Genomic DNA, 21,364 nt, shown 5'->3' with positions numbered 1-21,364 from the left:
CAGGTGTGAATGTAAGTTGATTAAAAGCCAATTCATTTTAAGAAATTAATAATACTAGTTCATATTATTGAGTGCCTAGCAGATGCCAACTCTATGCTTGTTTTTTTTTAATAAATTTATTTATTTTATTTAGTTATTTTTGGCTGCATTGGGTCTTCGTAGCTGCGTGCAGGCTTTCTCTAGTTGCAGCAAGCAGGGGCTACTCTTCATTGCAGTGTGTGGACTTCTCATTGCGATGGCTTCTCTTGTTGCAGAGCATGGGCTCTAGGCGCGCAGGCTTCAGTACTCGTGGCATGCGGGCTCAGTAGTTGTGGCTCGTGGACTCTAGAGCCACAACTTGCGGGCTTACTTTCTTGGCAGCATGTGGGATCTTCCCGGACCAGGGCTCAAACCCGTGTCCCCTGCACTGGCAGGCAGATTCTTAACCACTGTGCCACCAGGGAAGCCCCTATGCTTGGTGTTTTTATCTATATTATTTCATTTAGTCCACATGACAGTCCTACAAGGGATTATCAGTTTTTCATAAGAGAGGACTATGAGTCCCACAGGAGTCATAGTCCTAAGTCCAAAGTTCTTGTCCAGAGTCACAGAATTTCAGGAATTGGGTCCCTAGTCAGTAAACTAGTGTCTTGGTCCATTTATGGTTAGTCTAAACCATATAACTTAGCCTCTAAATTGGGACACTTATAACAGTGAAAAGGAGTGCTGTGATAATTACAGGTATAAGTTGAGTCTGTCCTGAGGATAGTGGATATTTGGCCACTCATATGTGCATAGAGCTAGTTTATTTAGTCATCAGGCAAAATAAGCATGGGGTGGGGTATAAGAATTGAATTGGGGCATATAAAAATACTAGCTAACTTTGAAAGATGGCTCCAAAATACAAAAGAAAAATTGCAAAATCACAGATAATGAACCTTATGTTAACTTAGTCAATCACAGCTCAACTGAAATCTTCTATAATTATGTGTGAATTCTATTTAATAAGTATGGTGATATTGTTACTGAATGCAAGTTCCTGTGCCCAACACACAGTGAGGCCAAACAACCAAAACGGCGGAGTTTGGAGCAGAGCAAAGGTTTATTGCAGGGCCATGCTAGGCGATGGGTGGGTCGCGCCGGAAAAACCCCAAACTCCCCAAAGGGTTTCAGCAAAGCACTTTTAAAGGCAAACTAGAGGGAGGGGGGGCATGGTTATTTGCAAACTTCTTGGTGCCAGAATCCTTCATTCTTGCAGCTGTCCACATAGGTCATGATGCTCCTGTAAACCTCCAACAAAACACATGTTATTCTCTGTTCTGCAACTTTTTACCTTTATATGAATGGACTCTTAGGTCAGAGACTTGAGAATGGGCTATCCTGTATATTTCAGGCTATATGCAACATTCTTTTACAAAAGGTGCAGGGCCAGCATTACTAAGCACAGGCAACGGAGCACAAAGGTTAAAGCTAAAGGAACAGAACTAATATAAAGTCAGATTTGTTTTTCCCTATTACAGTATATATGATCTTTTTTTTTTAATATGTGTATTTATTTATTTATTTTTGGCTGCATTGGGTCTTCACTGCCGCGCACAGGCTTTCTCTAGTTGCGGCGAGTGGGGGCTACTCTTAATTGCGGTGCGCAGGCTTCTCATTGCCATGGCTTCTCTTGTTGCGGAGCACGGGCTCTAGGCACATGGGCTTCGGTAGTTGTGGCACGTGGGCTTCAGTAGTTGTGGCTAGCGGGCTGTAGAGCTCAGACTCAGTAGTTGTGGTGCACGGGCTTAGTTGCCTTGCGATATGTGGGATCTTTCTGGCCCAGGGATTGAACCCGTGTCCCCTGCATTAGCAGGCGGATTCCTAACCACTGCACCACCAGGGAAGCCCCACTATATTTGATCTTATGTGCTGCAAAGCCCCCAAAAAACCTCAGACCATACAGTTTCCATTAGTCTCCACCGCCCACCATGAAGAAAAGCTTCAAGTGCCACCATGTCCAAAATACCTTTATCCTTTGCATCTAAGAGTGGTCAACATGACCCTTCTCATTTTCAGACCTACAGAGAACTCAAGTGATTTGCTAAAGGACATGCAATGAGTGGTAGAACTAGAAGGAAACATTGCAATTCATGCTCCATTTCCTTTCCAGATTTTGTTCTTTAGACTCTTCTTTTTTTTCAGTTTTAATATTTTTTATTGAAGTATAGTTGATTTACAATGCTGTGTTAATTTCTGCTGTACAGCAAAGTGATTCAGTTATACATATGTATACATATATATATATACACATTATTTTTTTATATATTCTTTTCCATTATGGTTTATCATAAAAGCTTATATCCGCTAACCCTAACCTCCCACTCCATCCCTCCTCCAACCCTCTCCCCATTGGCAACGACCAGTCTGTTCTCCATGTCCGTGATTCTGTTTCTGTTTCATATATAGGTTCATTTGTGTCATATTTTTGATTCTACATATAAGTGATATCATATGATATTTGTCTTTGTCTGACTTACTTCACTTATTATGATAATATCTAATTGCATCCATTGTTGCTGCAAATGGCATTATTTTGTTCTTTTTTATGGCTGAGTAGTATTCCATTGTATATATGTACCACATCTTCTTTATCCATTCATCTGTCGGTGGCCATTTAGGTTGCTTCCATGTCTTGGCTATTGTGAATAGTGCTGCTATGAACGTAGGGGTGCATGTATCTTTTTGAATTACAGTTTTATCTGGATATATGGCCAGTAGTAGGATTGCTGGATCAAATGGTAGCTCTATTTTTCGTTTTTTAAGGAACCTCCATACTGTTCTCCATAATGACTGTACCAATTTACATTCCCACCAACTGTGTAGGAGGGTTCCCTTTTCTCCACACCGTCTCCAGCATTTGTTATTTGTAGACTTTTTGATGATGGCCATTCTGACTGGTGTGAGGTGGTACCTCATTGTAGTTTTGATTTGTATTTCTAGGTTCTTCTTGAGTAAGAATATTAATCTCCATCATGGACTGTCTGTTCACAGCATTACACACTTCACCCACAATATCACATTCCATATTTTATCAATCTTAGGAAGAGATCTGTACTATTATTATTATCTCTTGCCTAGAGATAAGGAATCTGGGGCACTAGGAGCTGAAGATACTTGCATGATCTCACATGGCCCTCTCATGATCTACATGGCCCTCTCAGAATCTCTGTTGTTTTTAAGTTAATTAATTTATTCATTTCTTAATTTACACACACGTAAAGTTTACCTTTCAAGGTGCACAGTTCTGTGACTTTTGACAAGTGCATAGCATTATCTCCTGGCAAGGCTTTACATTAGGTTCTGAGGGATATAAAGAAAAATAAGGTGAAGACCTAGCTTTGAACAGAGTTTATAGTCCAATGGTCATGTATCCACACTACAGTATCACAGTTTTCCTTCTTTGAGTCAGAAATGCTCTTAGAAATGTGGAAGTGCTTTAATGTTGTTCTGGCAGATACTGGTTTCTTCCTTGATGGGGATGGAAACTGCCTGTGTGATCAGCCATAAGCAAAATTTCTGCTGTTTAGGGCTGTGAGCTCAGAACAATTTTAGACAAAAGCAAACTGTGTTAGGAGGGCAAATGCCTATTCTATATAGAATGTCATGTTTGGGGCAAATTACTCTAAAGTGTTTGGAAATACAAGGGAACTGTTTCTGTATTGTGAGGTAGCAACTGTTTCTTTAGTATCGGGTGAGAGATTCCATTTACTACATTTTAAGGATGTAAAGCTAACCATTACCACAAAGAACTTTTTTTATAAGACTAAAAAATCACTTTCTCCTTTGGACTATATCATGTTTAGACCATAAGGAAATGTTTTCTTTCAATAGCTGTTCATTTAGCAACAACCTCCCTGTGTAACACAGAGGTTACAAATGGGAGGATATATATTTAGCTGAATTCAAAACCCATTTCTATATGTTCTGAATTGCATGTGTAAAGGAAAAGCCAATTCTTTTTTTTCTTTGATGGGAAGTTTCATTGTTATAATAGTGTTCATTTTTCCTTAATTTATAATTTCACATATATCCAAACAGCAGAAATACGTTAAACCTGTGAAAATGAAAATATCTTTTTTTAAAAAATTTTATTGGAGTATAGTTGATTTACAATGTTGTGTTTTCAGGTGTACAGCAAATTGATTCAGTTATACATACAAATATATGTATACACACACACACACACACACACACACCACACACACACACGTATATATTCTTTTTCAGATTCTTTACCCATATAGGTTATTACAGAATATTGAGTAGAGTTCTACAGTAATAGTTACAGTTGGTTATCTATTTTATATGTAGTAGTGTGTGTATGTTAATCCCAAGCTCCTAATTTATCCCTCCCCTCCATAAATTTGTTTCCCCTTTGGTAACCATAAGTTTGTTTTTGATATTTGTGAGTCTGTTTCTGTTTTGTAAATAAGTTCATTTGTATCATTTTTTTTTAGATTCCGCATGGAAGTGATATCATATGATATTTGTCTTTCTCTGTGTGACTTCAGTTAGTAAGATAATATCTAGGTCCATCCATGTTGCTACAAGTGGCACTATTTCATTCTTTTTTTGGCTGAGTCATATTCCATTGTATATATGTACCACATCTTCTTTATCCATTCCTCTGCTGATGGTCATTTAGGTTGCTTCCATGTTTTGACTGTTGTAAGTAGTGCTGTTATGAACATAGGGATGCATGTATCTTTTTGAATTGGAGTTTTCTCCAGATAAATGCCCAGGAGTGGGATTACTGTTCTCCATAGTGGCTGTACCAATTTACACTCTCACCAACAGTGCAGGAGGGTTCTCTTTTTCTCCACAACCTCTCCAGCATTTATTGTTAGTAGACTTTTGATGATGGCCATTCTGACTAGTGTGAGGTGATACCTCATTGTAGTTTTGATTTGCATTTCTCTGATAATTATTGATGTTGAGCATCTTTTCATATGCTTTTTTGGACATCTGTATGTCTTCTTTGGAGAAATGTCTATTTAGATCTTCTGACCATTTTTTGATTGGGTGGTTTGTTTTCTTGACATGGAACTGCATGAGGTGTTTTTATATTTTGGAAATTAATCCCTTGTAGGTCGCTTCATTTGAAAATATTTTCTTGGTCGCTTCATTTGAAAATATTTTCTTCCATTCTGTAGGATGTCTCTTCTCATGGTTTATGGTTTCCTTTGCTGTGCAAAAGTTTTTAAGTTTAATTAGGTTCCATTAGTTTGTTTTTATTTTCATTACTCTAGGAGGTGGATCAAAAAAGATATTGTTGTGATTTATGTCAAAGAGTGTTCTGCCTATGTTTTCCTCTAAGAGTTTTATAATGTCCAGCCTTACATTTAGGTCTTTGATCCATTTTGAGTTTATTTTTGTGTATTGTGTTAGAGAATGTTCTAATTTCATTATTTTACATGTAGCTGTCCAGTTTTCCCAGTACCACTTATTGAAGAGACTGTTTTTCTCCATTGTGTATTCTTGCCTTTTTTGTCATAAATTAATTGATCATAGGTCTGTGGGTTTATTTCTGGTCTTTCTATCCTGTCCATTGAGCTATATTTCTGTTTTTGCACTACTACCATGCTGTTTTGATTAATGTAGCTTTGTAGTATAGTCTGAAGTCAGGGAGCCTGATTCACCCAGCTCAGCTCTGTTTTTATTTCTCAGGATTGCTTTGGCTATTTGGGGTCTTCTGTGTTTCCATACAAATTTTAAAATTTAGAAAAGTCAGTTCTTATGTACAGTCAGAAGAAATCAAGTTATCTGGTTCTTATGTACAGTTAGAAGAAATCAAGATAAAAATGTTCATTTAAGTTTGGGAAGTTCTTATATGTTTGAGCTCTTTTCATGATCAGAAATTGATGGAATGCACTTATCCACTGGAGAGTATATCTTTTTTTAATTGAAGCCAAAAGGAAAATAAGAGATGAAAATCTGTGTTTAGACTGTGATCCAGTATCAGTGTTATGATGACCTTCCATTCACTGGCTCATGCAAGGACCATCATGATGCTTTAGTTATGGAGATAAATACCAGAGAAAGTAATGAACAAATAAAGGATTTACAGGCTTTCTCACATCTTATTTTCTATAACTGCAAAATTGGGCATCCAGGGATGCTTGGGGAATCTCTCCAGGGTAGCTTTTCTCTGATGATTGATTGGCCTTCAGCTTATATGCACTGGGAAAGCCCCGTTTGCTTCCTAGATTGTCACTGTGCTGGTCTGCACTTTTCTCAGAAGAAGGAAGGCCCCTGGAAAGCCCACTTAAGTTCTCTGACTGGTTTAGTCTTGCTAATTCTTCTCTTGGACTGGAATTCTTCCATTTAAATCCTGGCCGTTGCTGCTATTCATGCCCTGAATTCTGGCCCTCGCCTTGATCAGCATTGCATCTCTATCTGGGCTCAGCAAATCTGAGATGTCCCCAAACTATACAAAAAAAAATTACTTAAATGGGGAAAGGAGTTACATACCTTGTTATAAGTCTCAGAAAGAGTCTTGTGTTGGGTGCCAGGTACCAAGTGTGGACATTTCCTGCCAACTCTTTTCATGAGCTAGATTTTAATATCCTACTCAGAAGAACCCACGTCAAGTTAACATGGAACATGGGGCTTATTTGGAACCCAGATTATTTGGGAAGACAATATAAAACAAGCTACTTGTTGTGATGGTTCAAGAATAATTGTTCTGGAAGAAATCCACTGTGGCAACCCTGCCCACCCATCTGTGGCTCTGGTTTCATGCTCTGCTGGAGAAGAAGAGACAGGAAGAACTTTTTCATTTCCTGGCCCAATTCAGAGTTTCTGAAAGAAGCCCAGTGAACCTAATATTCATGCACTTTTTCCTTCTAAGGGGTAGATTTTATATATCGTAATGTATTTTTTTCCATTTTGACCAGGGAGTAGTACATTATGTCTAAAGCCAAATCTAGCTTATCACCTATTTATGTACAGCCTAGGAGCTACAAATGGGCTGAATATTTTTAAGAGGTTGAAAAATAATGAAAAGCAGTTAATATTTTGTGACATGTGAAAATCATATGATATTGAATATTAAATTTCATGGTTCCTAAATAAAGTCCCTAAATAGCCATGCTCATTTGTTTATATATTGTCTAGGGCTGCTTTCATGCTACAGTGGCATAGTTGAGCATTTGCAGCAGAGCTTGTATAACTTACAAAGCCTAAAATATTTACTGTCTGGCATTTTACAGAAAAAAAAAGCTTACCAAACTAGAGCTAGAGCAAATAACATTCAACATAGCAGCTGAATCAGCCCCCACTATATTGCTTTCTCAGTGTTTATTTGCTTAACCATGTATTGCAATGAGTAGCTTTGGTATGGCTATAAACTCTGTTCTGGGAAATACAAAAGGTGCCAAAGATGTATGAAGTTTAGTGTAAATATAAAGAAATTAAAAACTCTTTCAAGTGACTTTTATAGAGAGAAAAAATATTGTAGATAATTTTCTGCATTTGATACAACTAACTTTCCTTTAGGCAAAATAATCTTAGAAAAAGTGTTATTAATTACAATAAAACTCTAATTTATTCTTCAGTTTATTAGTCTGCCTGCCCACTCCATGCTCTCCCCACAAGATGTGCAAATTATTATGAGTTTAGCCTCCTACTCCTTAAAAAATCTTTGCTTCCTTAGAGATTACAGAATGAAGATTTAATTAAATTGAAATTGAGAAAACAGCTCTAAAATCTGGAGTTTGAAGAACATCAATTTAGGGGAGAATTTAGCAAAACACAAATCTTGCTGGGTTTATTAGAAGCTCTGAATGATTCTGCTATCTAGAGTCACAGTAGAAGTGTATGTAGTCTTTGCCCCTCATATTTACTTAAAAGGATCACTTCCTTTAATTACGAGCTTATCTTCTTAGTCATGCTGGGTGTTGTGCTGCCCCATATTTTGCAGGTGAAAATGTGACTATTTCACCCTTAGAGCATCTGATGGGAAAAGTTGTATAAAGATCCTAATGTCTAGGAGATTTTGAGACATTTATCATCTCTGAACTAGACTTCGAAGAAGTGATTTAGAGTTTTCATGATTGGGTTCATGGTTTCACTGAAGTGCCATTGGAAGCAGTTCCAAGACTTAACAAGTGGGACATGTTTAGGTAAACTATGGCACAGTGGTTTAGTGAAAAACAAAAACACGATTCAAAATGGTATGGAGATTATACCAATATGCAGAAGTAAGTATGAAAAATAACACCAACATTCATAACTAAAATTATATACACCCCCAAGGAGACAAGGGAGTTAAAACAGAGCAGCAGTCCTCAAAATGTGGTCTCCAGCACCCTGCAGATCCATGAACTGGGTGTCTGCCATAAGAAAAACATGGGAACCCAGAGTTACTGTTTAGAAGCTTTTATAACAACAGTAAGTTTACTGTTGATTAAAAAAAAAAAAAACACTAATTTAGCTTGTACTTATTATGTCTTCCTTTTACCTTCTTACTTTCTTTTTAAAAATTTTTTTAAATTAATTTTATTGAAGTATAGTTGATTTACAGTGTTTTTTAAATTTCTGCTATACAGCAAAGTGACTCAGTTATACACACACACACACACACACACATATATTCTTTTCCATTATGGTTTATCACAGGATATTGAATATAGTTCCTGTGCCATACAGTAGGACCTTGTTTTTATGTCTTTTTTATTTCATTTTAATTTAGTAATTAATTTTCATTTAGTTATTCACTTTTACTGTATTTCACAAAAGTATGTAATGGACTGGAAAAAATAAACTTACAGAGAGTTTGAGAAACACTTTGTATATTGAAAAAAAATGTGTTGTTTAACATTAAATAAGTTACACATTTTTAAGAAGAAATGTCATTTTACAGACATGACGATTTTATTTTAATAAAAGGCTCTGGTGACACCTGGTCAGTTATCTGTTAACAAATTACTGTACTTGGCCAGAATGAGAGAGTTGTTTTTTTCTTTTCCTTGGGTTTAAGCAACTTTTAAATACCAAATGCTGTTTATGCAGCAGGGGTGTGGCAACAACATTCTGTTTAAATGGCTAAATCATTGCTGAAACATAATTTAAGGGGGGAAACAGCAACCCTACAGAAATGTGTCGATTAAGTTCCTGTGCAACCAAATAGAAATGTCAGGATCTTCCTCCACTTAAGATGCAGGGACCAGAGCACTGAGGCAGGAGAAAAGAATTTGATATACAATTTGGGGGAAAAACCAGCAGTAAAATAATTGAGAGCTGGAAAGCAATCTCACTCCTGCTAAATTGCTTTCCTCCTTGCGTGCTCCCTTTAGGGGCGATATTCAGATATTTACATTTAGTTTGCGCATATTTTCTTTCCCTTGTGAGTATTCCATCTTGTCGGATTAGGACTGTTTCTCTGCTGTGATCAGCAGAAGAGAATATCCTAGTTGCCAAGAATTGGATTATGCCTGAAGCTTTATAAATAGGAAGTGGGTTTTTTTTCGTTTTTTTTTTTAATGTGCAAAGGTGACAAGCTGGCTAGTCACGAGAACATTCTGGTCCCTAAATTGCAAAAATGTGGATTCTTTTCAAATAAGCTTTAATTTGGGTTTATGAGAATCAGAGACATGAAAAGCACATTGCAAATGTTAAAGAGTTGGTAAAATATTAACAATAACAACAACCGCTACTACTACAGTTATAATTTGTGGCAGATTTAATGAATGTTGGTGTTGCTTACAGCTTGCTTTCCCCATGAAGTATTTAAACAAAGGAGGTTTTCCCCTCTTGGCCAGGAGTAATTAATTACCTCTAGGAATTAAGCTTATATTCATGGGTACGAAAATAAGATGTGTGTTGTACTGCCAAACCCTTACTTAGCTAGTTCTCTGAAACACACAGATGTTTAGTCATTTCTTTATAATTTCTAAAGTCAGTGACAAAATTTAGCTTAGAAGTTTGGTTCTGATGCCAGGTGTTCTGCCCATGGCAGCAAATTTTTATGCCTTACAAAGAGCAAGAATTTAAAGATCAAAAATATCTTTATATTAACACATCTGAGTGCCTCTTAGTTTTATCTTTCTTGCTCACATTAGGAGATGTTTTTGGTTTGCTAACAAGAAATGCAAACCTGACCTTCATTTTGATAAGCGTCTCCTGTGAGCCACATTAGGAGCTGGAATCAAAATTCTGCTCTCCAAAGGTAAGGCATAAATTATCATTTGGGAAAGAAAAATAGAGGAAAAATAAATAGGAATAGATAATGCAAATTAGGTTTGAGCCAAGAACATGCCTGTTTTAAATTTAAAATTTGCTATAAGCCAGAGCGGATTAAACCCTGGTTACTACCTAGAGGAAGATGGAGATAAATACGAAGGGAATTTTTGTTTTAAAAAAAGTCTACAGAACCACAAGCTGTAAGCTCTAAAATTGATAGTCTGTGACTCTCCTGGGCAGACATTTGCCCCACATGGACCAGATCTTCCTGGCATTGATTAGCATGGGCACTGTGGGCCATGCCTTCTCATACCTACTCTCACACCTACAGGTTACATGCAAGAGCCCACTCGCTCTTGGAATTAAAAATAAATGTACCTTTGTCATGAGCCTAAGTCAGCCCACAGTTCTGCATTGTCCTGTGACTAGAAGGATTTTAAGAGCAGTAAATGACAAATGGGGGGTTAGAAGTTTAAATTACATGTGATTGTGCACACACATACACCCACACATGCACATACATACACATCCACACATGCATGCATACACACATACACACATGCACATACACATGCATTCATACCCACATATGCGCTAGAAGCCCACCTACCTAAGGGGATGAGGATTGATCAAGTTAAAGCAAATAATCCTAGAAAAATATGTGATGCATATGTAACTTAAATATTTTAACTTAAAACACATCTATGTGCATTTTAATTTCCCCATCTTTTTTTTTTTTTTTTTCTTTGCGGTACGCGGGCCTCTCACTGCTGTGGCCTCTCCCGCTGCGGAGCACAGGCTCCGGACGCGCAGGCCCAGCGGCCATGGCTCACGGGCCCAGACGCTCCGCGGCATGTGGGATCTTCCCAGACCGGGGCATGAACCCGTGTCCCCTGCATCGGCAGGCCGACTCCCAACCACTGTGCCACCAGGGAAGCCCTATGTTCCTTTTACTGTGAGAGACGTCCAGTCCTTCGCTAGAATGACAGTGTGACTGTGCTGAGTAAGTCTTCGTTTTTGCTGTTGTAAGCACAGTAATAGTTCATGTTTTACAAGATTTAAGTTCTAAAATGAGCACATGATGAAAAAAGTATTTAGCTAAAATGACCCTTGGACATCGCTTAAGAAGGCTGTGGTTGAGTCCAACATATATCTCCAGAGGTCTGAGGCATTGATCCTCGCATAAGCTTGGAATAGATCATTTTGTTGAGCGCTGGGTGAAGTACTTTGGCTTGTGTTTAGGGAAGTAGCTGACAAATCATAGATGTGTTTCAAACCAGAGTGGTGTGGGGTGGTCACACTCTGAGAAGGGCTCCCGGGAACCAAGATTTATGCCCCTCATCTAAGGCATCTTATACCACATTGTGCCTGGTTTTATTTAAGTATGCGTTTCTCCCTTCTGGACTAGCTACGTCTCCTCTTCCTGACAGGAGAGGACAGACACTCATTCTCTTCTCTTTGCCCATATTCACTGAGGATATGCTCAGCAACTGTGAAAGAGTTAAAATGAAAATGGAAGTGGAAAATTAGAAAAATGTGTGCACTTGGACTCTCAGGGCCCATTCTTCCCGTGTTCACCAGAAATCCTTAAAATATGGACTTACTAATTTTATTACCAACTGTACGCCTCTTAATAAGTGACACAGTGGTTATATTTCCTGTTAATAAACCAATATGTTCTATTAATAAACTAATAAACTGATAGTCTGCAAAATATAACTGCACATAGTACCTGTTTTAGTGTTTTCTTTGGTAGACTGTCAAGGCATAGCTGTTATTTTGTGTGCTTTTTATCCATTTCTGACTAATCTTCTTTATTCGAATTGCCTGAACTGGAGTATTTTTTAGTTCCAACAAATTTGGGAACGTAACATTTGACACTTTTGAGACTGTGACCCCTGAGAACAAACACCTGGTTTGATTTTAATGTGGCATCACTGCATCGTGATTTAAGTTTCTGAGCATGGGCTTGGGTGAGACTGCCTGCTTTTAAATCTCAGCTCTCCCACTTACCAAATGCAGGACCTCGGGCTATTTATCTAATCTCTGTGCACCTCAGTTTCCTCATCTGGAAAGGGTATATTAATAATATCTCCCTTGTGGAGTTATTGTGAAGATTAAGTGAATTCATCGATCTAAGGCGCTTGAATCAGTACTTCTATGCCATAAGTTCTCAGCAGGTGATTATTATTAATGTCAACTTTGTGTGTGTGAGAATGGCATCCACACCAGTGGCTGCCCTGTGAGTAGCCAATGACTGGGTGCAATGCAATCATGATGCCTCAGTGTTCTGGTCTTTCACCGCCTCCCTCCTCTCCCATGCAGGTGGCCCCAGCCATTAAGGAGCGGATGGTGAAGAAGGGGAGCCTCATGCTGGGCTACCAGCCCCACCGGGGGAAGGTCAACTTCTTCCGGCAGGTGCTGATCAGCCCTCAAGTCAGACGGGAGGACATGGACTTCCTCCTGGATGAGATAGACCTTCTGGGTAGGGACATGTAGCTATGGTTTTTGATCCCCCAGAGGCACAGGTCCTGCCCTGGAGGGTTACAGATCCAGGGCATCTGGGGCCACATAGGAGATTGCAGCCCTTCTGGTGAGAAATAGGAAACATGCCACATCCTTGCCCAGCAAAACCAAAATGCTAAGCAAGTAGTGTTAAGGACTATTTAGCTGCCTGGGTGCTACTGCTGCAATAAAGGATTTTCTCACGGATGATCCCTGGGGCAGAGCCTGGGAGAGAGTTTAGTGAGTACTACGTGGGCTCTGGATTCTAAGCTTTCATTTCTCTTGAAAGAACATCGAAATTAGTGGGTTAAAGCAGTGGTTCTCACAGTGTGATCCCTACACCAGCAGCACCTGGAAACATGTTAGAAACGCAGGTTCTCAGCCCCGCGCCAGACCTACTGAATCAGAAACTCTGGGGGTGGTCTGGGTATTTTGAATTTTAAGGAGCCTTCCACGTGATTCTGAGGCAAGGTAAAATCTGAGAACCAGTAGTTTAGCACAACTTTGAATTGACTGAATAAGCACTCTTATGTGTTGCCAGCAAAAGGATATCTAATATTTCAGTGGTTCCTGAGTCGGTCTCTGAAAATGCAGCTGTGGCATCTGTAGCACAAATGTTTAGGGTCATCAGAAGTATATCAAAAGTGTTTTTTAAAAGAGAAACTATATAAGATGGTTACTTTATAAAAAGTATCTTTTATGCAGACTAAATGTTTATTCTCAAAAGTTAAAATTAGCCATAATCTATTATAAATTATTTAAATTAGAGATAAGGATAAAAGACAAACACTTCGTAGTGTAGTCCTTTTAATCAAAGCAATAGTCCTAATTCACTTCCCAGAATCTTTCGTGTCATTAATTGGGAGTAGACGTTAGGCATATATGTCTCTAATTAGGTACCTCTTTAAGCTTGAGGGGCGCTTTTTTTATCTTGTTCTCTGCTTGTAGGAAAGAACCAGAATGAAGTCTAGGGTTATACAACACTCCCTTTCGCAAGCTTTGAAATGTCAGTGTAGACTATTAAGTGATTTATATTGGGCAGAGAATCTGAGAATTAGAGGTCTTTCAGGGCAAACACCTCCTCCATTTCTCCTGGGAATGGATAATTGTAATTCTATCTAATCCTGGTCCTAGATTTCTAGCAGAATTTTCTTTGACTAAGAAATAAACAGAATTCAGATGTGTGGGTGCAGAGTTCAACAAAGTACAATTATGAATCTAAGTAGAGCTGTGATTTGGAAGGCACATGATTGAAGATTGTTCAAGTATTAGACGTAGCATATTCAATAACCATTTTGTATGCCTTCCCTAACTTACTTAAATTGCGAAGACTTAAAAAGCAGATGTGTACTATTTGCTTTTATTCCATATTCTCATTTTAGGGTGTGTCATTTCTCAATATCTCCATCAGTCAAAGAATATTTTAATCTTTCTCTGAATTACTTCAGTCTCTGGTGATAGGTATTTGTGTGTGTGTATTGCATTTCTTGTTGCCTTTTTGTTTTAACGTCTTCCTAAAATGTTCTGAAATTGATGTTTGCAATAATTTGGGTTTAATGAAATAAAAAGCAATGTGAGCACACCGTGTTTGGCTTTTCTTTTCCTGTCACCCCCCTTTACTGGATTGTACCAATACATTTTATTTATTTATTTTGTAAGTAACACAGTCATTTTATTTTATTTTTTTATATTTTTAAGTGTTAAAATCTTTTTTTTAATTTTTATTTTATATTGGAGTAGAGTTGATTTACAATGTTGTGTTTGTTGTCAGTGTACAGCAGCTTGATTCAGTTATACATATACATATATCTTTTCTTTTTCGTATTCTTTCCCATATAGGTTATTACAGTGTTGAGGAGAGTTCCCTGTGCTATACAGCAGGTCCTTGTTGATTATCTGTTTTATATATGTTAATGTGTACATGTTAATCTCAACCTCCTAACTTATCCCTTCTACTACATTTCCCCTTTGTTAACCTTAAGTTTGTTTTCTAAGTCTGTGAGTCTGTTTCTGTTTTGTAAATTCGCTCATTTGGTACCAATACATTTTAGAAGTAATTTGGGCTCTGTTGACATTTTAGTTAAATAATTGAGACAGTAGGTTGGAAGTGGTCTGTTTTTTAGTTAACACCTGGAATAAGGTGGAAAAAACAGTTAATAGCCAAGTATGGATTTGCCTCTTGTTCAGTCTTTCTTCATCTACAAGGCAGGTCATGGGAGACTCAACAGCCTGAGCTCAGCTCCTGTTGGGCCTTTTTTTGAAAGATGACAGTTCCTTGCTCAATGGCAAAAAAAAAACCAACTGCTACCAGTACTTTGAACATCCCACTTCTTTCTCCTTAAAATGTTCAGATATACCACCCCCAATCAGGTACTTGACTGAATGGTCAAGAAAAATTTTTTGATAAAAGGTTAATTGTAATTCATTCACCCTTTAAATGTATTGCTAATGGGCCTACTGTATTCCAGACTGTTATCTAGGATGTAGGGAATACCCAGTGACTGAAATAGACAAAATCTCTGCTCCTGTGAAGCTTTCTATATCCTTGGGGCTGACAATCAAGTCACTATGTAACAAGTCAGGTGGCAATGTGTATTTTGAAGACAGAGAGTAAAGGGATGGAATATGGTAGCTGTGAGGGTGGACTTGGCTGTCGGAGAGAAGTTGGTTAGGCAGGCCCTCGCTGACAGGGGAACCTCTGCATGGAGGTCAAGGAAGTGGAGAGAGAGCCCTATGGGTATCTGGGGAAAGGGCGTACCAGGAGCAGGGCTTGGTAAGCTAAAGGCTGAGGAGCTGCACTTGTGATCCATCCAGGGACCAACGTGGAGGTAAGTGTGGCTGGAGTGGAGGGACTGATGGGGGTGAGTGGTAGTCAGGATAGGGTGATGGAATCAGGGACATATCTGGGAGTCAGGACACTGGACCATGTAGATGGAGACTTAGATGGAAACACACTGGAGCATCTGAACAGGGTATTGACATGATTCAGCTTATATTTTCAGAGGATCACTCTGATTGCTGTTTGGAGAATAGGGCGTGCATGGGCAAGGGTGGAGATCAAATGGGGGCAGTTGCAATAGCACAAACAAGAGACTGCGGTGGTTTATGCTAGACGTGTAGTGAAGGAAGCGGTGAAAACGGGTCTGATCCCAGAGGCACCGAAAGGTGGAATCTTGGCTAATGGAGTAGAGTATTTAAAAAGAAATGAGAAATGAAGGATAGTTTCATTTACCTTTGGCTTGGGCAACCATAAGAAAGGAATTGCCATTACTGGGGTGAGGGCTGCAAGAAGAGTAGCTTTACCTGGTTTTGGTCATGTAAAATGTGAGCTGTAAGTCAGCCAACCAGATATGATACAAGAAATCACTTACGAGTCTCAACTTCCGGGGGGCCATTAGACTGAACCAATGAAGCATTGGACACCCAGACCATTAAAGTAAATGCCCCTGGGACAGGGGGAGTATGTGGAGTGCTATAGCCAAAAGGAGAAAGATAATATAGGTTTCCTGTTTCTTTTAACCTGTTAGTCCTGCAGGTGCGGTGTTTCTCATGGCAAATTCTACAAGTTTGAGCCTCCTCTAATGCAGAAAACCAAGGATGATGGTGACAATAGCTAACATTTACTGAGTCCATACGACATGCCAAGGACTGTGCCAGCTAGTACATTTACATGGTCTTACACACACCTTACAAAACTCGATCAAGGTGAGAGTTTTATTATCCTCATTTTACAATCAAGGAACCTGGTACACAAATAGTGTAAGAAAATTCTCCAAGGTTATCAGACTACTGAGTGGTAGACCCCAGGGTCAAATCTAAATCCACCTCACCCCAGAACCCAGGCTCTAAACTTCTTCACTTTGCTAGTGTAGATGTATAGAGAGAAAAGGGTCATCTTGAACTAATCCTAGCAATCTGTGTCTGACATCCCACAGTTACTTGGCAAACAGAAACATCAAGAACTAGGTTGGTCTAAGAGGACAATAATTATACTGTCATGGCCCCTTTCTCAAACCAGAGGATAGGAATTTTCTTGTCTGCTTTTTGCCATTGAAGTTGGAGGGCAATAGCCTAGAGGGCATTTTGATTTGAAATAGTGAGAAATTTTAATAGGGACCCCAGTGGAGGTGAGAATAAATATTTTCTTAGTATTTGGCCATTGCTTTCTTAGACCTTTGTGAGCTCCATGCCCACATGGGCAAATGCTTACGTGACAACTCCACTCAGGTCCCACTCAAACTCAGCGTGCCCAAAACTGACTCAGGATTTTCTACACCCCTGTTCAAACAAGTTCCTTTGTCCATGCTTCCATCTCAGCGAATGACATCATTATCTAGTTCAGCAAACCAGAATTTATAATTGATGCTTAATATCTCTGTCTCCATCTTTCCCCCAGTGTCCAACCTACGAGCAGACCTTGTTGGATTTACCTCCAAAACATGTCTCCAATCCATCCATTTATCCCAGCTCCATTGTCATGTCCAAATTCCAAACTCCTTTCACCTCTCCTCTGGACTATAGCTATAGCCTTCTTACTGCATCCACACATTGATTCTGGGCTTTGTCCCATCTGCTCACCAAACTGCAACCATATTAAAACACAAACTGATCCTATCTCTCACTTTCTGTTTTACAAGCTCTGCAGAAGATCTTCAGAAAAGCTGTTGGTCAAGCAAAGCTAATTAAAACTCTATTAGCCCTACTGAGTATGGAGCAACACTGCCTTGAAAGCATTTCAGTGGGGTCTCAGAAGGGGGAGTTGAAGAAGCCTATTTACAGGCTTCAGGTGTGTGCTCAGGTGGCTTAAATAGTGGGTCTTTTAAGGCAAACCGGTTGGGACACAGTCCACCATGTAATGGTGTAGGGTTGGTGGGCACAGCAAGGGGAGTGTCATGGCACAAGTCTCCATAAATAAATTGTGTGATAAGTGAGCTGTTTCTACAGCTGAGCCCTCTTTTGTCCTGATGGGAGAGATGAGTCAAGTGTTTCTCTGGATAAGCTGGTTGGCAGGAATTTCCTAAAGCAAACAGTAAAGTTACTCACTGATTTACAACATGAAGTTTCTGAGCGAAAATCTCCTGAAACAAAATTAAATCCTGTTGGCGTAGGTGATCGCGGCCCTGATAGTTACGCTATACGAAAGCAGGTGATTTTAATTCCCAGGATAAAGATCAAATTCTGGAAGCGGCTGCCAAGGCACTGTGTCCTTCCAGCCCCATACAGGTTGTGTTGTGCTGTCACCCACCTCATGGGAGCCGGAAGTTGGGCTTTTTTCAGATCCCACCCCTCCTTTTTACCCCAGCTGTCAAAACCTTTGGATGTAGTCCTGCCTCTTCCTACAATGCTGTTTCCCCCTCCACCTAGCTAAACTTCTGCATACAGTTCTGGTCCCAGCTTGATTCTTTGTTTCTTAGGGATGTTCTCTGCCTGCCTTCCAGCCACCCAAAAGGGGATCTGTCCCCATATAAGCTCTCTATAATTTTCTTAAAATATTCATATCACTATTTGTAATTATATATTTCTATGCATTTAAAAATTAGACTATAATATCCATAGGGGGCTTAGCACATAGTAATTAATAAATAATCGTGGCTGTGAGGAAGGTTGGCAAGTAGGTGCATTTAGTTTGCCTTTGGAGATGATAACTTCTTTATTTAGGGAACACCTGGATACGTAAATGTAAAATAACTAACTCATGTCTTAGAAAAAGCTTTTAAATCACCTTTAATCTTTTTTTTATTTTTAAATTTTATTTATTTTCTAATACAGCAGGTTCTTATTAGTCATCAGTTTTATACACATCAGTGTGTACATGTCAGTCCCAATTGCCCAATTCATCAGACCACCACCACCACCCCACCGCTTTCCCCCCTTGGTGTCCATACGTTTGTTCTCTACATCTGTGTCTCTATTTCTGCCCTGTAAACCGGTTCATCTGTACCATTTTTCTAGGTTCCACATATATGCGTTAATATATGATATTTGTTTTTCTCTTTCTGACTTATTCACTCTGTATGACAGTCTCTAGATCCATCCACGTCTCTACAGATGACCCAATTTCGTTCCTTTTTATGGCTGAGTAATATTCCATTGTATATATGTACCACATCTTCTTTATTCATTTGTCTGTCAGTGGGCATTTAGGTTGCTTCCATGACCTGGGTATTGTAAATAGTGCTGCAGTGAACATTGGGGTGCATGCGTCTTTTTGAATTATGGTTTTCTCTTGGTATATGCCCAGTAGCGGGATTGCTGGATCGTATGGTAATTCTATTTTTAGTTTTTTAAGGAACCTCCATACTGTTCTCCACAGTGGCTGTATCAGTTTACATTCCCACCAACAGAAGTCACCTTTAATCTTAAAACACATGCTACAAACTGAAATGTCAAGTGTTCTGGTTAGTATATGCATCCCTGCAGGAAAAGAGAAGAGTTTCTCCCTAAAAATGAATTTAGATTGACTTATCTGAGAAAACTTTTCTTCTTGGGAGTAGCATGATTTTGATTTCTAAATATTTTCTCACAAGAGAATGTCAGGCTAAAGCCATATTCATTTTAAGAATCACAAGTTATAGGTCGGTTAACATTTTATGAACACTGCCTAGGACCCACTCATATTTGACATATTCTGCAATTCTGACTGATAGCTGATAACAATGTAGAATACAAATAGCCACAAAATGTAACCCAAGCGAATAGTGAGTCCTAAACAATTTTTTTCTGTTATTTGAAGGCTCTTCTACGGGCAGGTTATGTTCTGGTGCAGACCAAGGGATGAGAAGGTTGTTACACCATAATGGAAACACAGCTGTTCTCTCTGCAGGGGGAGGCCTTTCTGTGGTGGGCTGGGTGGGGCAGTGGGTGAGCATCGATGCTGGAGGAACTTCATTACCTCCTCGCCTCCCTGCCCTTGGAAGAGGGCCCTACTGTCACATTGGAGAACCTGTGCTAAACCTAAAAATGTGTCTTCCAATCCTACTTAAGTCAACATGTGAGTTGAATTTTTAGTTGAATGATTATTAGGTTGTGCCATGTTTTTCTAAGGCCTCTCACATTTGGGTCTCCAGAGAGGAATTTTCTAGAGGATAAATTTTGGTATTTCTCACATCCTTGGGGCAGAACCACACACCTCAATCTGCATGGCTTCTGGGGAGGTCTTATATTCATATTAGAGGGATTTGCTGGTTTGCCAGGCAGGAGCACACGCATTCCTTCGAATCTGGTGTGCAAATGATAAGGATCTGTTTGAGATTCTCCACTTCCTGCAAGCACTGGATGCGCGTTGTAGTTGCAGTCACGTAATCAAGTCTAGGTGGGAATTTCTGCATCATGTCCCCTAACGTGAACAATCCAGGGTGAATTGCCAATCCTGGAGATTACTCATAAGCAGATTATGTGACGTTTGGGCCTGTTCCATCCCTCCTGGGGCTAAAGCTAAACCACTGGAAAAACACTCATGTGCCTAATCCTGTGTTATTTCTTTCTGTCTTTACCATCTCTTTAGCATATTACCTGAGCTGCACATAACCTCTGGTTTAATGCTTAGTCAACAATAAAACTGTCACCTTTGTGGCTAGGTTTTATTCATTAGCAGAAGATTTTATTTATAATATTAGACTTCCCCATCAATTATTAAAAATCAGTTGCCTATATTTGCAGAGTCTATTTCTGGGCTCTTTATTATTTTATTTTTATTTTTTATTTTATTGAAGTATAGTTGATTTACAATATTGTATTCTATACAGCAAAGTGACTATAGTTATATATATATGTATATATACTTTTATATATATTTTTTTCTTATGTCCTTTTCCATTACGGTTTCTAACAGGATATTGAATATAGTTCCCTGTGTTATACAGTAGGAGCTCGTCGTTCATCCATTCTATATATAATAGTTTGCATCTGCTAATCCCAAACTCCCATTCCTTCCCTCCCCTACCCCTCCTCCCCTTGGCAACCGTAAGTCTGTTCTCTATGTCTGTGCGTCTATTTCTGTTTTGTAGATAGGTTCATTTGTGTCATATTTTAGATTCCACATATAAGTGATATCATATGATATTTGTCTTTCTCTGTCTGACTTACTTCACTTAGTATGATAATCTCTAGGTCCATCCATGTTGCTGCAAATGACATTATTTCGTTCTTTTCGATGGCTCAGTAATATTCTATTGTATATGTGTACCACACATCTTCTTTATCCATTCATCTATTGATGGACATTTAAGTTGCTTCCATGTCTTTCCTATTTTAAATAGTTCTGCTATGAACATAGGGATGGATCTATCTTTTTGAATTATAGTTTTCTCTGGATATATGCCCAGGAGTGCAACTGCTGGATCATATGGCAACTCTTATTTTTAGTTTTTTGAGGAAACTCCATACTGTTTTCCACAGTGGCTGCACCAATTTACATTCGCATCAACAGTGTAAGAGGGTTCCCCTTTCTCCACACCTCTCTAACGTTTATTGTTTGTAGATATTTTAATGATGGGCATTCTGACTGGTGTGAGGTGGTACCTCACTGTAGTTTTAATTTGCAGTTCTCTAATAATTAGCGATGTTGAGCATCATTTCATGTGCCTATTGGCTAACCGTCTCCTTTGGAGAAATGTCTATTTAGGTCTTCTGCCCATTTTTCGATTGGGTTTTTTGT

At 38.9% G+C, this 21,364-nt stretch overlaps 1 protein-coding gene across 5 annotated transcripts in view; it reads left to right on the top strand.

Annotated features, from left to right (window-relative positions):
- The window catches only part of GADL1 (glutamate decarboxylase like 1), a 578,596-nt gene that overhangs the window by 536,408 nt on the left and 20,824 nt on the right, over positions 1-21,364 (top strand). For 4 of the 5 annotated variants that reach the window (XM_029244220.1, XM_029244221.1, XM_029244219.1 and 1 more), the window contains one exon: positions 12,529-14,281. The exons of the other annotated variant lie outside the window; for it this stretch is intronic. In XM_029244220.1, coding sequence (XP_029100053.1) covers positions 12,529-12,702 — 174 coding nt within the window. In that variant the 3' untranslated portion in view covers positions 12,703-14,281. Of the gene's footprint in view, positions 1-12,528; positions 14,282-21,364 lie in introns of those variants that run through there. 5 annotated transcript variants of the gene reach the window in all.

The sequence above is a fragment of the Monodon monoceros genome, unplaced genomic scaffold, assembly GCF_005190385.1.
Source record: "Monodon monoceros isolate NGI ecotype Baffin Bay Population unplaced genomic scaffold, NGI_Narwhal_1 Super_Scaffold_3, whole genome shotgun sequence".
Classification (NCBI taxonomy): domain Eukaryota; kingdom Metazoa; phylum Chordata; class Mammalia; order Artiodactyla; family Monodontidae; genus Monodon; species Monodon monoceros.
Note: the sequence above shows the minus strand (reverse complement) of the source record. Positions and strands in the feature narration are given on the sequence as shown.